At 43.1% G+C, this 17,321-nt stretch overlaps 1 protein-coding gene across 1 annotated transcript in view; it reads right to left on the bottom strand.

Moving 5' to 3' along the window:
* The window catches only part of STX8 (syntaxin 8), a 76,831-nt gene extending 67,769 nt beyond the window's left edge, over nt 1–9,062 (bottom strand). Inside the window, 4 exon segments of the mRNA XM_033139563.1 lie at nt 2,086–2,196; nt 2,968–3,062; nt 6,129–6,228; nt 8,938–9,062. Coding sequence (XP_032995454.1) covers nt 2,086–2,196; nt 2,968–3,062; nt 6,129–6,228; nt 8,938–8,954 — 323 coding nt within the window. The 5' untranslated portion in view covers nt 8,955–9,062.
* Nucleotides 9,063–17,321: the final 8,259 nt, after the last annotated feature.

Below are 17,321 nucleotides of genomic sequence, written 5' to 3'. Positions count from 1 at the left end.
CAGATAAAAGAAAGGTGATGCCTGCATATAGGAACAGGAAGAAAGAAAGAGAATGCCTACTCACAGTCAGACCAAACTGCCATGACCCCACAATATCCAACCACACACACATCACACAACTTCTAAATTCTGAAAAGAAAATATGAAAATAGAAATATGCATAGGCATGATGAAATAGAATTCGGCTTGTAATATATAATGGTTGGGCTTTTTTTAAGGGGGGAAAATAGGAATATTTACAAACCCCTAAGGGAGGAGCCATAGCTCAACAGCAACTACAGCCAGATTGGAAAGATCTAACTATCAGGTACAAGTTGGAATACCTTTTCTTTTAAAACACACATGCAAAGCTAAGAGTTACAGCTTTGAAGATTCTTGGCTGGCCAAGAGAAATCCACAGAAATTACCACAGCCAACAATAATACTAGCACTAGCAGTCTCTAACCGCCATCCACCTTTTTTTGGCATACTAACGTCCCCAATATTTCATTTATTTTTGTTTCAGAAAGGTGAGTATAGGAAAGGAAATTATAAAAACTTGAAATGTAAGAGGAATCTTGTTTAAGGTGCTATTTGTATTTGTGGGTTCAGGGACAGAGGAAGCAACAGTTGCATGCTCCTCCTGGTGGCAATTCAGTAGTACTGAAATTCCCAAGAAAACATTGCATAGGCTCACTTTATGCTGTTGCTGGAGCATGAAATAAACAACGACTCAACTCAGATAATCCATCAATATGGAAAGCACTGCCCGACTGATTTCTCATGCTGAGTTAAACTAGCTAAATACAAAATCCAGCACACAGGAGAGCTGGAAGGATTTGCACTGCTTGCCAAGGGATTACAAGGCCAGAAAAACAATTAATCAATTAGACATTCTTCCAAAATTTCCTCTTTCAACAACACAGGCAATCCAAAACACATTTTGTCCACCTGAAATGTCTTGGGTGATACATATATGCTTTAACAATTTCAAGCTTCTGTGTAGAAAAGGTAAAAAGAGAATGGATAGATCATCAAAACCCAACCAGCAGCTGGAATCACTTTCAAAATTTATGTTGCTACTTTTTCCTTTAGCTTAGGACAAGTGGGAAATTAATCAGAATATCATCATTAATGTTAGCATATAATCATTAAATATTACTAAAAGATGCATCAATGTAATGTACAAAGTATATCTTGAACCAATTTGCAAGACCAATACTATGTACCACCACCCTTCTCCGTCCCTCAGACCATTTGGTGGGCCAGACTATATTGGGGAGGTGGGGATGAACAAATTCCTATGCCCCACAAATAACCCAGAGAGGCATTTTAAATAAAAGGACACATTCTACTCATATAAAAACACGCTGATTCCTGGACCGTCCGCGGGCCGGATTTAGAAGGCGATTGGGCCGCATCTGGCCCACAGGCCTTAGGTTGCCTACTCCTGGTCAAGAGCAACACTACAAGGACAAGGTATGCACTGCTGAGAAATTCCACGCCATAGATCCCCATGTAGCTCTGGGGATCCCCCTGTAGCACAAAACCACCCTGCCTAGACTGTCTCTTTATTTCTCATCTATCTCCCTCATTCATCCCTGACACCATCTGACTCTTAAATTCCAACACACACTTGCTTTCTGTGGCCATTGTGATGTGAAGTTTTGCCCTGCACGGATTCTGAGCCCATCTCTGTTAAAGTCTGCTTTGGCTTGCCCTTAGCTCTGAACCACTTAAGACACTCAGCCTTTTAGCATGACTGGCTTTGATGCAACCGTCAGCTCCAATTTTTTTATTTGATTCTGAGTGCAGATGCTCCATCAAGTCTGAGTACCTGGTCAAGGTACTCAGAGAATACATGAAAAACAATATCCTGAAGGGGAGTGTAACTGATCACACACAAAACAGGAGGGATCTGTGTGAAAATAAGGTACAGCAGAGGCAGGGAACCTGTGGCCCTCCAGATGTTGTTGGACTCCCAACAGCCCCAGCCAATATGACCAGTCATCAAGATGATTCCTGGGGTACAGGTAGACTGGTGCTTCATAGCTCAAGACACAGCTACTCTCGTGTGTTTCTCATTTAGAAGTGGCAGAACTGTACCTTATCACATCCGGTTCCGTCCCCTCATTTTTGAAAGATGCCTGAAGATGACGATGTCTCGTGAGGAGGTCATCCACTAAGTTCTGCCGCCTGTCCCCTTCGAGTTGAGTTCTGCAGGAACTGGGTTAAGGTTGATCGCCAGAAACGAATGACTGAACATTTAGACCTCATACTTTTGATATTAAATCACAAATCAAGTCAGTTACGACTGCTTTATTTATCCAGTCAGGAGGAACCACATGTGTACCTATCAGTACAGGAAATACCATGCTAGATTTATACCAGAGAGGCCAGAGTTAAAAAAATATCTAAGTTCTGTTATGACTAAATAAGGATATGAGGTTATCTTGTCCTAGGCAGAGAACTGAGGACGTACTATCATTTTTATAACACTTTTCCATGTGTAAAATGTATTTTACAACATTTACCTCATTTTATAAGTCTATAGGACACATGGGATGTTTTAAAAACAAACAGTAAGGTGGCAGAAGTCATAACTGCGCAACTACTTATAGCAGAATTCAGACTCACACATGCAACTACCTAAGGGAGCATCAACTTGTAATACAACCAGATGGGCACAGCTTTACACAGCCCATTCAGTTGCGTGTGTAAAGTGGGCGCCAGTTGGATCTGACACATCATTTGCTGCAGCCCATTTAGTTAGGAGTGCCCTGAAGAAGTTCTTGCACATACAGAACAAACCCTGGAAATTAAATGAAGACTGCAAACATTTCTTTTGTACATGGGTTTTTCCCAAGTTGTTGGGGATTTTCTAAACACACACATATAATTTAATGGTCTCGTTCCTTTTCCAAAACAGAATGCTGACCCACTCTTGTCTCACTGGCCTTCCTGGTATACAGCTGTTTATATGGATACATCTGACGTGTTGATACAGAGTGAAGCAAGAGGTCCTTCAGACGCTCAGTCTTTTCTTTGAGGTTTTGCAACAGTGACCTGATGGAAACATTGAGCTGAAAGGAGACAGAGCAGAAGGGAAGTAAATGAGATCAGCTTATCAGTGCTGCAATGAATTAGCAGATGAGACCATCCAGAAACACATAGAAATAAGCAAATAAAAACAGAGTATAGCTCATTATTACCCCATCAAAGTAGAGATAGTTTTTTAAAAATCCTATTACAACTCCAGACAGTTAACCAGAAGGTGCACTTACAAACTTACTCATGTATATGAGTTGTTTTTGGCCCACTGAGTTCCAGTTAAACTACTGCTTTTGTGAGCCAATGCCTTCTACAGCTTTCAAAAAGCAAGACATTCATTAAAAAGGAAGCCAGCTATACACAACAGGCTTGGAAAAGACCACAACAGGCTTGGAATAATTCCCCCCACCCTCAGGATCCAGTAAGAAACCCTATCCATTTTAATCAAAGCGCAAAAGTCAGCCCTTGTAACAATACTATAGTGCCAAGGAGCCGCAGTAGACCCTGCATTGCCAGGCTGCACAGCCTGGTAAAGAATGCCAGCCATCTTGGGAACAGAGAATGACCAGAAGAGGGCTACATCCATCCACAGGGAACTGGTAATTTGTGGGGAATGTGGTACTAAGCATTCATCAAGGACTTCATTCTGGGTCAGAATCTCAAGCGCACTCTTGAGGCAATCTACTGAAAGTCAAAGAGCAGCAAGTATTGCTAAGGTGACATAAACTGACAGCTAACCCTGTTAAAGTCCAGGAACTCCCCAGAATTTCATGTCACTTTAATCCAAGGTAATGAAGCAATACCATCCACTCACAGGACCTTTCCCAGGTGAAAATTCCTTGAGAACTAGCAGCTCCCACGACCATCCACTGTCTTGTAGCACAACAATGGAAACATTAGCCCTGTCTCACGTACACATTTGATTTAAAAGCAAAAAAGGGGTGGATGGCAAATTTCACTTACGCTGCTACACTAAGTATGTTTACTTGGACGTAAGAAAACACTGATTTTTTTAAAATGGGACTTACTTCCAAATAAATCTTAACTTCTTAATACAGACTTGCTACATCAGGGCAAGGTAGTTGGAAGAGGTTAAGAAGACAAACAATTTTCAGACCAGTTTTAACTACAAGACTTGTGCAAACACCTAACTGTGTTCTTAAAGGTAAAGGGACCCCTGACCATTAAGTCCAGTCGGGGACGACTCTGGGGTTGCTGCGCTCATCTCGCTTTACTGGCCGAGGGAGCCGGCGTTTGTCTGCAGACAGCTTCCAGGTCATGTGGCCAGCACGACTAAGCCGCTTCTGGTGAACCAGAGCAGTGCACGGAAACGCCGTTTACCTTCCCGCCAGAGCGGTACCTATTTATCTACTTGCACTTTGACGTGCTTTCGAACTGCTAGGTGGGCAGGAGCTAGGACTGAACAACAGGAGCTCACTCCATCGTGGGGATTCGAACTGCTGACCTTCTGATCGGCAAGCCCAAGGCTCAGTGGTCTAGACCACAGCGCCACCCGTGCTCTTATGTTACTGTAATTCATAAGGGAAACATTCTTGAGAGATTTGTGTCCAGTGTGGGCTTACATTTGGTTTCCACATTTTTTAAAAAAATGTATACATTTTACTGAGGAATGTTTCCAACCTTTCACACTAAGCTTTATCTACCAAGAAAGCAAAGAGATGAGACGGGGGAAGGACTAGGAATAAGAATAAGTTTTCTTTTGTCTCTCATTCGGAATGGCAATATAAATGCTTGATTTTCTTACTACATTTTTTTTAAAGTCTAAAGAGCATGAAAGTGGCAAAATCCCAGAAAAACAAGACACTGATGACATTTCCCCTACTTGGCAAACATGGGTAAAGAACATTTTTCTTCATTAAAACATTCCCTGGCCACAGACAACATGACTGAGCTGCTTAATGTTTTTCAACATCAGCCCATAACATCAGTTGTTATGGCAATAAATATTGCAATTGTTGGAAGCCTGTTTACACTGGACTCAAACGCTGGCTTCCTACCTGCTCACCGAGCAAGTGCCTCCAATTCTACTCACGTACAAACATGGAAAGTTTTCTTCAGGGAACCATTTGTCTACTGAGCAGTGTATTTTGTAACATGAACCACTGTCCCTACGGTATGGGGAGAGCGCAAAGGAACAATAGGTGGCCCTGACACATCTGCACTTGGTCACTGCTCTAGTCACGGACACACATTTCAAGATGTGCATCTTTCTTTCATACTTCAGGTATCTACTATGTGAAACACAGCTTTGTGAAACAAATGCTGCATGTGAAGTAGCCCTGAATAATTAGGGCTCTCCATACCTTCTGGATTCTCCTATCATCTGAAAGTGTAAAGGATTTTGCAATCTTACATGAAGCAAGTCATTTCAGTCCAGCTTACTGAATATTTTCTGACCCGAGCTGGGCCTTTACTTGACAGCTAGGGCTTAGCTTCCCTCTTTCAGGATTAATAATACCATGGCAATGAGAACATCTGCTTTTTCCCAACACTGGGTTTGTTCTGGTGCTGTTGCCTCCTCTCAGGGGACAGCCGAAAGCAATGACTTGACTAAGAGGTAAAAGAAATGCAGCAAATGTCCAGTTCAGTCATTTTACCTGACAACAACAGGGTTTCAAAGTGCCATGTCCATGTTCTGAGACAGAGGTGGTTATCTTACATCAATAGCATCCTCTTTCCAACTGATAGCATAGTTTGTATCCTACCCTTACAAAACCAAACAAAATATTATTTTTTCAAAAATATTTATTCCAATCTTTATCTCACTCTGTCACTAGGACTTAAAATAGGTAACTATAATTTACAAATCCAGGCCAATGCGAAGGAGTGGGGACAGAATAAAATAGCTAGTTACTAATCTCTACAAGCTTGGTCTGTTAGAGCACTCGGCCTCAAAGAATCTGATGAGCTTTTTAAGGATAGGAGCTCCAGTGTTATAAGGCAGCTACCAAGATTCCTTTTCAATAGATTTCAGGTGCACACAGCTTGCTCAGTCAAGAGGACACTGGCTGCTGATCTTAAAAGATGTAAGAGAAGGTAAAGCAAAGGTGGAAGGTGGTCCATTAATTATGCAGTACCTTAGTTGTACTTTCACCATTCCTCTGACATCGGTTACGTTCTTGAATTTTTTCAGCAACCTCTTGGGCAGTATGGCAAGTGGATTCATACACCGACAACCTAAAACAAGTTGATATATTTTAACTAATATACATACATTTCTGCCTTTATTGTTCATCATAATATTCAATCTTTCACCACTGCCCCTCAACCCGTAAAGATGCCTATTTCAAGTCAAGCTGATTGCTTCTGTATCAGGTTTTGAGGTTATGCAGTACCATGCATGTTATGATTCCAGAGCTGTCAGCACATGGATGGAATTAGTTATATACCCTTCAGGGTGAGAGCCTGGGCTCACTCCAGGGAGAGGTGGGAAATGAGTATTAGATTGTTCAGTGAGAGTGGGACGCAAGTCCAATACTGCTTCATGTATTAGAAGTGTATCTTATTGTGTATGCTTGGCAATGACCTTTTGTGTGTGGGTTGAAAGTATGAGTAATTGATAGAGGTAATGTTTGGTGTAGCAAATGGTTGTAGCAGTTGTGTGAAATGGATGATGAGTGAGATTGAATGAATGAATGATTGCACATATGCTGTGCTGTTTGAAATTTTATATTATACTGCCTAGTAGTTCGCTCTGATTTTATATTATGTTTATAGGTATTTTTTATGTATTTTGTGGTGCAAATCATTTGATGTGGTTTGTGGAACATGCTGTATATGTAGACTGCTTTCAGGTATTTTAGGTAGTAAAGCAGTCTATAGATAGAAACAAGAAATAAAACAAATAGTGTCATACCTCGGGTTACAGCTGCTTCGGGTTGCATTTTTGGGGGCTGCACACCGCGCTGAACCTGGAAGTACCGGAACGGGTTACTTCCATGTTTCGGCACTCACGCATGCGCAGAAGCACTAAATCGTGCTTTGCACATGTGCAGCGTAGATGCGGCACTGCGGGTTGCGAATGCTGCAGGTTGCGAACGTGCCTCCCGCACAGATCACGTTCGCAACCCAAGCGTCCACTGTATGGACAGCGCTTCAGGATGTGAACGCTGCGGGTTGCGGACGTGCCTCCGTCATGGATTGCATCCGCAACCCAAGGTTCCACCGTATGTTCATTTTTCACATGGTCTAGTCCTTCCCCTGCCCACCATTCTTAAGAGGGTCTCTTCTCCAGTCTTCGCAGAGTAGCTGGAAGTGGGGAGGCAGAAATAGGTCCTTTCCTTCCACTCTGGAGTTTTAATCTGAAATCTTAGGCACAGTACTGCACCAGAACTCATAAACAGCTCGTGCTAATGAAATTACCTGTCGCAAAATGCACCTAGAACAATGGGAGTTTTGAACACTGTGTACAATGTACGGGGGAAGAAGATTGTTCCATTAGGCAAGCGGAGAGGCTTGTGCTTGCTGAGCAATCTCCTTAGTGCTACACTGAATTCATATGCAAACATTGTGGTCAACTTCCCTCCTCACGGTAATTATATGTGGTTGAAGCAAACATACATTCAGTCAACCTAAAGAAAAAATAAAGCATCCCAAGCACAATGGAAAAGTGTTAACCAAACGTGTTTTATCCAGCACAAGGAACATATAATTTATTTATTTTTTAATTCATTCTATCCAAATATCTCATAATTGGCAAATAGGTTAGGGATTCCCCGTCTCCAAAACAGATTGAGTCTACTACAAAGAAGTGTGAGTGCTTAACGGAGGAGAAACTTGTCTCCCTCTGTTGCAAAGTAGTACAACTATATTACACCTAAGCACTTGCTGTATCAAAGGAGGAATCAAACAGGGAAAAGCTAGGGTGGGGGTGGAAAGAAGTCATCCCAGCAAAAGAATACAGTAATGGATACAAAAACTTATGGAATATGCCTAAATGGTGAAATTTACTGGAAAAAGAAGAAATCAAGATAACAAAACTTTTTTTAAATAAAAGAATGGAAATGGTTTATTGAATATTTACAAATAAACTGTAAACAGATAAGAACTTTGGCAGGATTATTGTAATAACCTCCAGTTTTATAAGAGTATATATTTAAAGTAGATGAATAAATGAGTAAATTAAGTTAATTTGGATATGCAGAAAATATTAAAAATAAAATTAAGGAAGTGCAGAAAGAGGGGGAAGGAAGTCGAGTTTTGAAATGTTAAAATGATTGTAAAATTACTGAAATGTATAAAACTGAAAATCATAAATAAAATAATAATAAAACAAGGAAAAGCTACACGTGTGAAAATTCTCTCTGCTATGCTACTATCCAAGTACAGTACACGCCTTCCTTTGTATCAGACCACGCTAGGTGCAGGTTTTTTTGTTTTCTATTGCTGCACCTGTGAAAATTATCCCATCTCTACAGCAGTAGCCCCACAACTGATTCCAGAGGAAGGAGATGGGAGGGAAGAATGGTGAGGACAGAGGAGGAGAACCCTCATACTGTATTGCAGGGGGGAAAGGGGTGCTGCGTTTCTGGGCTGAACTCCCACTGTCCCTAACCATTGGCCATGCTGGCTGAGATGACAGGAATTGTGTGCGCGGCGGGGAGGGAGGTTACCACAAGCACCTGGAGGGTCAAACTCTCCCCATCCGTGCCTTAACAAGGCGGAAGGTGAGAGGCGATATGCAGTAGTATGCCTTCAGGTTGCCCACGCCCGGTTAGCATTAAGTGGGAGGGGCAGGACGCGCCAGCCCTTCTCTGGCCGAGTGAACCCCCCCCCCCTTTTGGGTCAAAAGAAGCAGCCCCGAAGTGAAACGCTCCATGGCTTCAACCAAGCGGCCTGCCCCCGCCCCCCTTACACACACACACACACACACACACACACATTTACCAGGGGTCCGGAGCCATGGCGGCGCCCGGCCACCCAAAAAGCCTGTATTCCGAGTTCCGTGCCTACAGTTCCTTGTCAGGTCAGCTGACTACGGCGTCCGCGAAGGCTCAGGCGACCAACGAGACGGAGGAAAGCGCGACCATCGGGAGCGGAGGGGTCGAAGGGCGGGGCGTCGCTGAAAGCGAAAGAGAAAGGGGCGCCCGGTCAAAGAGAAAGAGAGGGAGGGAGGGGCAGGGCAAACGGAAACCGCGCGTGCGCGAACATGCCCACCGACTTGCGCTCAGCTTAAGGGGGCACGATGCTGCTTCTGGGATGCAGCAGGGCTTCTCCCCGTTTCTACGGCTCAGAGACGTGAAGTTGCTCCTAGACGTATAGGGCGTTAATACGGGCTTGAATGCCTACATGCGACTTGTCCGTGGGCATCGCCTGGTGAGGAATTCTGTGCGACTGCAGATCAGTGGCAGGGAGCCCGTGGTCTTGCAGATGCTGCTGGACCATTGGCCATGTGGCCTGGAACTGATTAGAGTTAATTCCAACATCATCGTTGCAGCTGCTCTACCTCTGCTGTAGATTATTCTTAGTTCAGAACCACTCAGTCTACAGTTCTCTGCTGGACACACACCTGTCTTGCTTCACAATCTCTCTCCTGGCAACCTAGGCTGCAACATCTGAAGAGACTGCAAAGCTTGCATCATCAGTATTTGAATCACAAACATGCAAGGGAGTGATCAGTTAAAACTGTTGCCACTCTCTTATTTTTAATTTTGTTACTCCATTGCTTCTTGACAGGTCTAACACTCCTTTACAAATGACTCTACTATCCCCTGGTCCTGACGCATTATGTTGCTTTCCTGATTGTTATTGCTGTTTTGTACTAATTGTTATTACTGTTTTTTTTAAAATTACATGTGCTTAGATCTGCAATGATATGTGGACCGAGAACTCCCAGAAGTGCAAGCTGGATTTCGAAGGGGCAGAGGAACCAGAGACCAAATTGCAAACATGCGCTGGATTATGGAGAAAGCCAGAGAGTTCCAGAAAAACATCTACTTCTGCTTCATTGATTATGCAAAAGCATTTGACTGTGTCGACCACAGCAAACTATGGCAAGTTCTTAAAGAAATGGGAGTGCCGGATCACCTCATTTGCCTCCTGAGAAATCTCTATGTGGGACAAGAAGCTACAGTTAGAACTGGATATGGAACAACTGATTGGTTCAAAATTGGGAAAGGAGTACGGCAAGGCTGTATATTGTCTCCCTGCTTATTTAACTTATATGCAGAATACATCATGCGAAAGGCTGGACTGGATGAATCCCCAACCGGAATTAAGATTGCCGGAAAAAATATCAACAACCTCAGATATGCTGATGATACTACCTTGATGGCAGAAAGTGAGGAAGAATTGAAGAACCTTTTAATGAGGGTGAAAGAAGAGAGCGCAAAATATGGTCTGAAGCTCAACATCAAAAAAACTAAGATCATGGCCACTGGTCCCATCACCTCCTGGCAAATAGAAGGGGAAGAAATGGAGGCAGTGAGAGATTTCACTTTCTTGGGTTCCATGATCACTGCAGATGGTGACAGCAGTCACGAAATCAGAAGAGATTTCTCTTCTTGGGAGAAAAGCAATGACAAACCTAGACAGCATCTTAAAAAGCAAAGACATCACCTTGCCGACAAAAGTCCGTATAGTTAAAGCTATGGTTTTCCCAGTAGTAATGTACGGAAGTGAGAGCTGGACCATAAAGAAGGCTGATCGCCGTAGAATTGATGCTTTTGAATTATGGTGCTGGAGGAGACTCTTGAGAGTCCCGTGGACTGCAAGAAGATCAAACCTATCCATTCTCAAAGAAATCAGCCCTGAGTACTCACTAGAAGGACAGATCCTGAAGTTGAGGCTCCAGTACTTTGGCCACCTCATGAGAAGAGAAGAATCCCTAGAAAAGACCCTGATGTTGGGAAAGATGGAGGGCACAAGGAGAAGGGGACGACAGAGGATGAGATGGTTGGACAGTGTTCTTGAAGCTACTAACATGAGTTTGGCCAAACTGCGAGAGGCAGTGAAGGATAGGCATGCCTGGCGTACTCTGGTCCATGGGGTCACGAAGAGTCGGACACGACTGAACGACTGAACAACAACAGATCTGCAAATCTTGGGCTCACAACCACCATAACGGAGGCTAATACATAGTGTGACTTGGCCCTTGTCCTGTGCTTTCAATAGCAGCATGGCATGCAGAAATTTAGCTGGTGAAGCTTTTCTTGGCATGGAGATAAACTTAAGTGATGGCACAGGAAGCATCCCTGCCAGAAGAAAGCAATGAACTATGTAAAGTGTATCCCAAATCATAAATATGATTTGACTTATGCCGCTGTAATAATGGTGAGCTGCAAACTGCTGCAGAGAAGAAAATTTATGTTCATTAATAATCATTTTTGTGTGTGTAATGGAAACCTAAACACAAATAAATGCTTTTTTGATAATTTACTATTGCTACTAACCATCCCTGCAGAAAGATAACATTATTGTGTCAATTAATAAAAAATATATTGACATTGTTTATTTTCTGTTAGGTGGTGTGGCTGGCGCAGTGCACACAAAAATAGAGTTGATAAAGGGACAGGACAAAGACTAAGGGAGTGGGCACAGTTCACTAAATGTGGGTCAGGAATAGGGAGTATGCAAGAAGGCCCTTAACATATGGCACCAGTCTAGTTAAACTTTGATGAGTCCCCAGATGCTTTGTAGAAGAAAGGAGGAGAGTTGACGATTTCAGAAAGGCAATAGGAGTGCCACTTCCACCCCGCTCCCAGTCCCCCTTCTGTTGACAATAGCCTAACATTACTTTATCTCCTGCTTAATTTATGTGCATCAAGCTGTTATCATAGGCACAGTTGTTATTTTTTAAAGTGATAATACTAGGCAGAAGAAATGCTTACAAAGATTATTTGATGCTCATGCATCAAAAGAATAAACAGATTTATTGCTCCAAACACAGCCAGTATGTTGTGCATTAACAGTGGTTAACATCCATATATCATTGAATGCTGAAATCCTATGTATACGTAAAGGTAAAGAACCCCTGACAATTCAGTCACAAACGACGCTGGGGTTGCGGCGCTCATCTCGCTTTACTGGCCAAGGGAGCCAGCGTTTGTCTGCAGACAGTTTTTCCAGGTCATGTGGCCAGCATGACTAAGCTGCTTCTGGCAAAACCAGAGCAGTGCACGGAAATGCCATTTACCTTCCTGCCGGATCTACTTGCACTTTTGGGTGTGCTTTTGACCTACTAGGTTAGCAGGAGCTGGGACCAAGCAACGGGTGCTCACCCTATTGCAGGGATTCAAACTGCCAGCCTTCTGATCGGCAAGCCCAAGGCTCAGTGCTTTAGACCACAGCACCACCTGCTTGCTTGCTTGCTTATTTACTTACTTACTTACTTACTTACTTGGGATTAAATCCTAATGAACTCTAGAACTGGCATTTATTAAAACATGCACAGGTTAGAGATAGAAGAGAGGATTGCACAACTCAGTAGTTGCAAACAGCATATCCTACTCTGGTCATTTGAAGCTTCAGAGTCACTATGAACTTAGACTGGGGAGACTTGGATTCAGATCCCCACACCGCCAGAAAATTTACAGGGTGGATTATATCCCAACCTACCTTACATTACAACAGAGGTTTCGTTAAGGAACAGCCACCTTTGCCTGTGCCTGATGTTGTTTATGTCCCTAGCTGTGGGAAACTTCAAGCAACAGCTGTAATGAAGAATCAGGAGCACACACTCTGCTCCCAATTCTTCCTGTGAATAAAAAAGCTGCTTCTTTTTCAATTCAGTACCTTTTCATGTTGCCCTGTATGGGACAGTCCTGGATGATCAGGTTGTTGTGAGGGTAAAAAGGGGAGAACCATGTATGCCATCCTGAGCTCCTTTGATGAAGGCTGGGTTAAATAATGAATAATATTGGCATTCCTTAATAATTCTGCAATAAGAGTTTTTAACACATATAAACTTAACATTTACAGCCATCCATGGCAGAAATGTCCCATGCAAAGACCTTAGCTCCATGTGAAAAGGGACAGTAGGCCATGGAGGGGGGTGTACTCTGAAAAAGGTTCCTGTTGTGTGTGTTCAGAGTAGAGTGTGTAGTCCTAATGGTGGATGGAAGTGGTGCATTATGCCAGTCACTGAGCACAGAAAAGGGTTAAACAAGCATAAATGGATACCTATTAAATCATGGGTGTCAAATACCCTTTGTATGTGAAACTCACACACCTTATCTTCAGTAAGCCTCCTGTTTCAGCTTGATCGTATCATCGTGGCAGTCTGCTTAAGTACATTCATGACAAGAAGTTAATAATCATTAACAGGGCATTTTGACTGGTGCTTGAAAGCAACCCGTCAAGAGTTTAACAGCAGCGTGAACTATATCCTCAGTTCACATTTTTTGGCATCTGCCGCTGCCTTCTTGCAACATTCCCATCCCGTTGCTCATTCCCTGTAGTAAGGTAAATCTATGTTATTTTGCTGGTGCTTCAGAAATAGGTAAACAAGTAAAAGCAGCTGATTTAGGGTGTACAGAGTACTTTACACTTAACAGCCACACTCCATGTTACAGTAAATGAGTTGTTGCACTGGGGGTGGGGAGCTGCCATGAGGACCTCTGATCAGGATCATGGCCTGAGAAAGGGAAAGGGACCTTAACTCTCCCTCCCCATCATGGTCTCAACAAAACTTACTCATCTGAAGCTGCTACTTGTATTGTGAGGGAAAGCTGTAGCTCATCGATAGAGCACCTACTTTACATGCCGAAGGCCCCAGGTTCAAATCCTGATATTTCCAGGTAGGGTTGGGAAAGACTTATGTCTGAAGCTATGGAGAGCACCTACCAGTCACAGTGAAGAGCTTTCCGCACCCATTTACCCACAGGACAAGTCTATAGGGCGGGGAGGCTTGCAGCTAATGGTAGGTGCAACCAAAACTCAAAGAGTGCCCGGCAGACTTGTAACTCTTTTACTTCTCTCTCCTTCTCTCGCTCAGTGTGGTCCAGAGATCAAGAGTGGGCCCACAGCATCTCCTGGGCCACTTGAAATGAGTCGGGGGGGGGGTGTCACTGGTTACCCATCACTAGTGCAGACAATGTTGAGCTAGATGACAAAAGGTGGTTGATACTACCCAACAAGCCTTCTATGAGCCTCCTTCTAGATGTAAATAGCACCGCACAGCACCTCTTTCAAGAAGGAGGCTAGGCCTATTGAACTGATGGCTGACAACGGATCATTTGAATCAGGATCTCCCAGTTGGACAATTGAAGCCCAGCAATCTAATCTACTTCCCTTACCTGACCCTCCCTCTGAACTGATTTCTATATGTTTTATTTAGGCATTTCTGCACCGCACAATCAGCTGTGTGCTCCGGACGGTTCACAATTGAAAATCAATAAAATGCAAGTACAGGACTAAGAACAATCCATGCAGAAAAGCACTTCCAGCTCAAATTTAATAAAAAGCAGCATGAAACCACCCGACAGCATAAAATCAGTAAGCAGCACTTAGAAAATAGCAAGCGAAAGGCAAAATAGTAATAAGGACTAAAATAATGGGATGTAATATTTATCTGGAGAGCCATTCGGTAATGGGAGACTTGATTTGAAAATTCTCTTGTCTTCTTCAACATAGGAGAATACTGTTTACTGGCTTTGCCAAGGAGCTCTTTCTGGTCAGTCTATTTTTGGACTTCCCTGCTCTTCCTCATTAATTCTTCAGTAAATGATTTTTCCTCACACTCACACCCTAGAATCACAGAAACAGTGAAGCTTTTCCTTTGCACGTCAGTCCATCATAATTTATAGAATGCAGGATGATTTGTTTTGGTAAACAAAGGACAGGATTCTGATTAAGCTTCACAGGATAGTAGAGGCAGGATTAATCCAGAACGAGTGTTTGCTCACTTGGCAGTAACAATAGACACATTAACCACAAGAAGAAAAACCTTTGGTGCCCTTTTCATGAGTTAAAAGACAGTATTTATTTTACTCATCAGTTTTTACATTGAAAGCTGAACCTGAGAGATTATGACACACCCAAGGTCACACAATGGTTTGCACATAGTGATGTAAACCATGGTCCATTAATTTATGGTTTATTAAGCCATGGCTTAGTGCTCTGTGTAAATCCAGCCCAGCAGAGTAACTATTGTTTATTAACTATGTTTAAAGGTTGCCCATTAAACAATGTTTGTAGTTGGTTCATAAACCTTAATTAATGTCAATCATACCTTAGCATTACACCTCTTTAAAAAGGAAATTAGAGAAGGCACAAAAAGTATACATTTCCTACAGAGCCACCACTACCCAAAAGCTACAGAACTCTGACTGAAGAGTGGTGGAAAAGAAAGTCCAAACCCTCCCAAGGCTCAGCTGTTCTCATTGGTGCTTTTAATTGCTCTATGATGTAATAAAGAAGATTTAAGTGACTGATGCCTCAGCTTTAAATATGGTTACCGTTAAAACCATGGTTTAGTGTTATGTGCAAACCTACTCAATTAATCCATGCTGAGCATGATTTACTCATTCTATTTTTATCCCTCCATTCCTTTAAGCTGTGCAAGCCCACAAAAAAGGTACCATATTCAGAAAGACCAACTTTTTCATGCAACGCAACAACAGGAAGCACTGGTTTTTCCTTTTAGCCTTGGCTTGAAAATTCGAGCAGTGGGTTGAACTTTCATGTGCCTGATTTAATATGTCAGGTCAGGAAAGCTGCGTGTCATTTGCCTAAAACAGTTTGGTGGGCCAACCTTCAAGGCCTGATGGATGACTAGGAATTTGAACCTAGATCTCCTTGGTCCTAGTCCAACACTCTAAACACTACAGCACAGTATAATGGTATCATTCAAGGCTCTTGTCCCAAGCTAGATACCCAACCTTATTTTACCCAGAAGTTAAGTCTCACTGAATTCAATAAGATGAGCAGATCTTTATCCCAGTGTGCACTGGACTTTGTGGGGAGGGGGCTTTGCTGCTGCAGAAGCCCACACTGCACCCATAGGAAGCATGGTAGAGCACACACTATTACTGCTGTTGGCCATAATCATTGTGAGGTCCTGAAAGAGCAGGGGCAATTGTGGAAACAACACACCCAACTATGCCCCCTCCTGGCTTCCACCCTGGCCAGGCTGCATTTGTCCCTGTTAGGCTTGCGTTGTTAATTTCCATAAATGCGCATTGGGCTGTATCCTTCCTACAACCAAGCCCACTGGATTCTCTATGCCACTGGATTCTCCATGCCACTGTCAGGACACGTACATCATGGAACACTGATCAACTGATTACTCTGCTAGTGGCAGTAGTGTCTACTCCAACCCTCTCTCTCCCTCTCCCTTGCACTGTAGTAGAATTGGTCTTAACACACCATGCAGCATTTTTCTGTTTCCGCTTCACTTTTCTGAACCCTTTAGCAAAGTGGATTAAGAAGATGCTGGGCTCAATTCCTGTCTTTGCACATTTGACATGAAGTAATCATGAAATATTCATCATGTTCAGCTGCATTCCTCATTGGGAGGGAATGGGGCCTCTGCATATTTCATTTCTTCCCCATTAAATTTTAAGAAAGAGTGATCCCTTGCTCACAATTCTTTAATTAGTTCTTTTCATCCACCTCCACTTGGCTTGCTTCGATTCATCTAGAAGAAGTCAAGAACATGCGAGGGAGAATGCATTTTGGCACTCTTCTCAATGTAGACTTGATCAGTGGCACTTACTTCTGAGTAAACATACAACAGATCAGGCTGCACATGATGCAAACTCAAGAGTGTAGCTGCAGCAGCAAGAACATGTGGGGCAGAAATTAGTTTCATTGTTTGGGGCCATTAGGTAGCAACAGTTGCCACTTTTATTTAACTAGTCTCATTCCTGTTCCCTTAACATCAGCTTGATCTATAAAAATTAGAAGATGATAATGTTTATCTCTACAGGCTGTGAAATGCTCAGCCAATCAACATGCTGTTAAAGGCACAGACATATACCAGACTGTGTTTTTCTGATCATCTCTAGGGCTAGAAATGAATGGTTTGAAAATGTTTGCAGGGAGAAAGTTGTGCTGTGATTAGGAGGGATGGAATACAGTTGCACACCACCCCAATCCAGATTCCAGGGGTTCCATGCAAGTACCCAGGGTTCGGTTTCCTCAGAATGAGGGACAGCAGAGATTGTGCTATCTCCATGATACATGGTTTATTATGCATATATACCGTACAACCTGCAGACTGATGCAGGGGTGGAGGAAGGTGGGGGCGATGGGAGCGCACCGCCCCCATTGGCACGATCACGGTGGGGTTCCATCGTGACTGCCCCCGTGCTGGGCATCCCACCCCCGCA

This window comes from Lacerta agilis, chromosome 2 (genome assembly GCF_009819535.1).
Source record: "Lacerta agilis isolate rLacAgi1 chromosome 2, rLacAgi1.pri, whole genome shotgun sequence".
NCBI lineage: Eukaryota > Metazoa > Chordata > Lepidosauria > Squamata > Lacertidae > Lacerta > Lacerta agilis.
The sequence above is the reverse complement of the archived record's forward strand: the minus strand, read 5'-3'. Positions and strand labels throughout refer to the sequence as shown.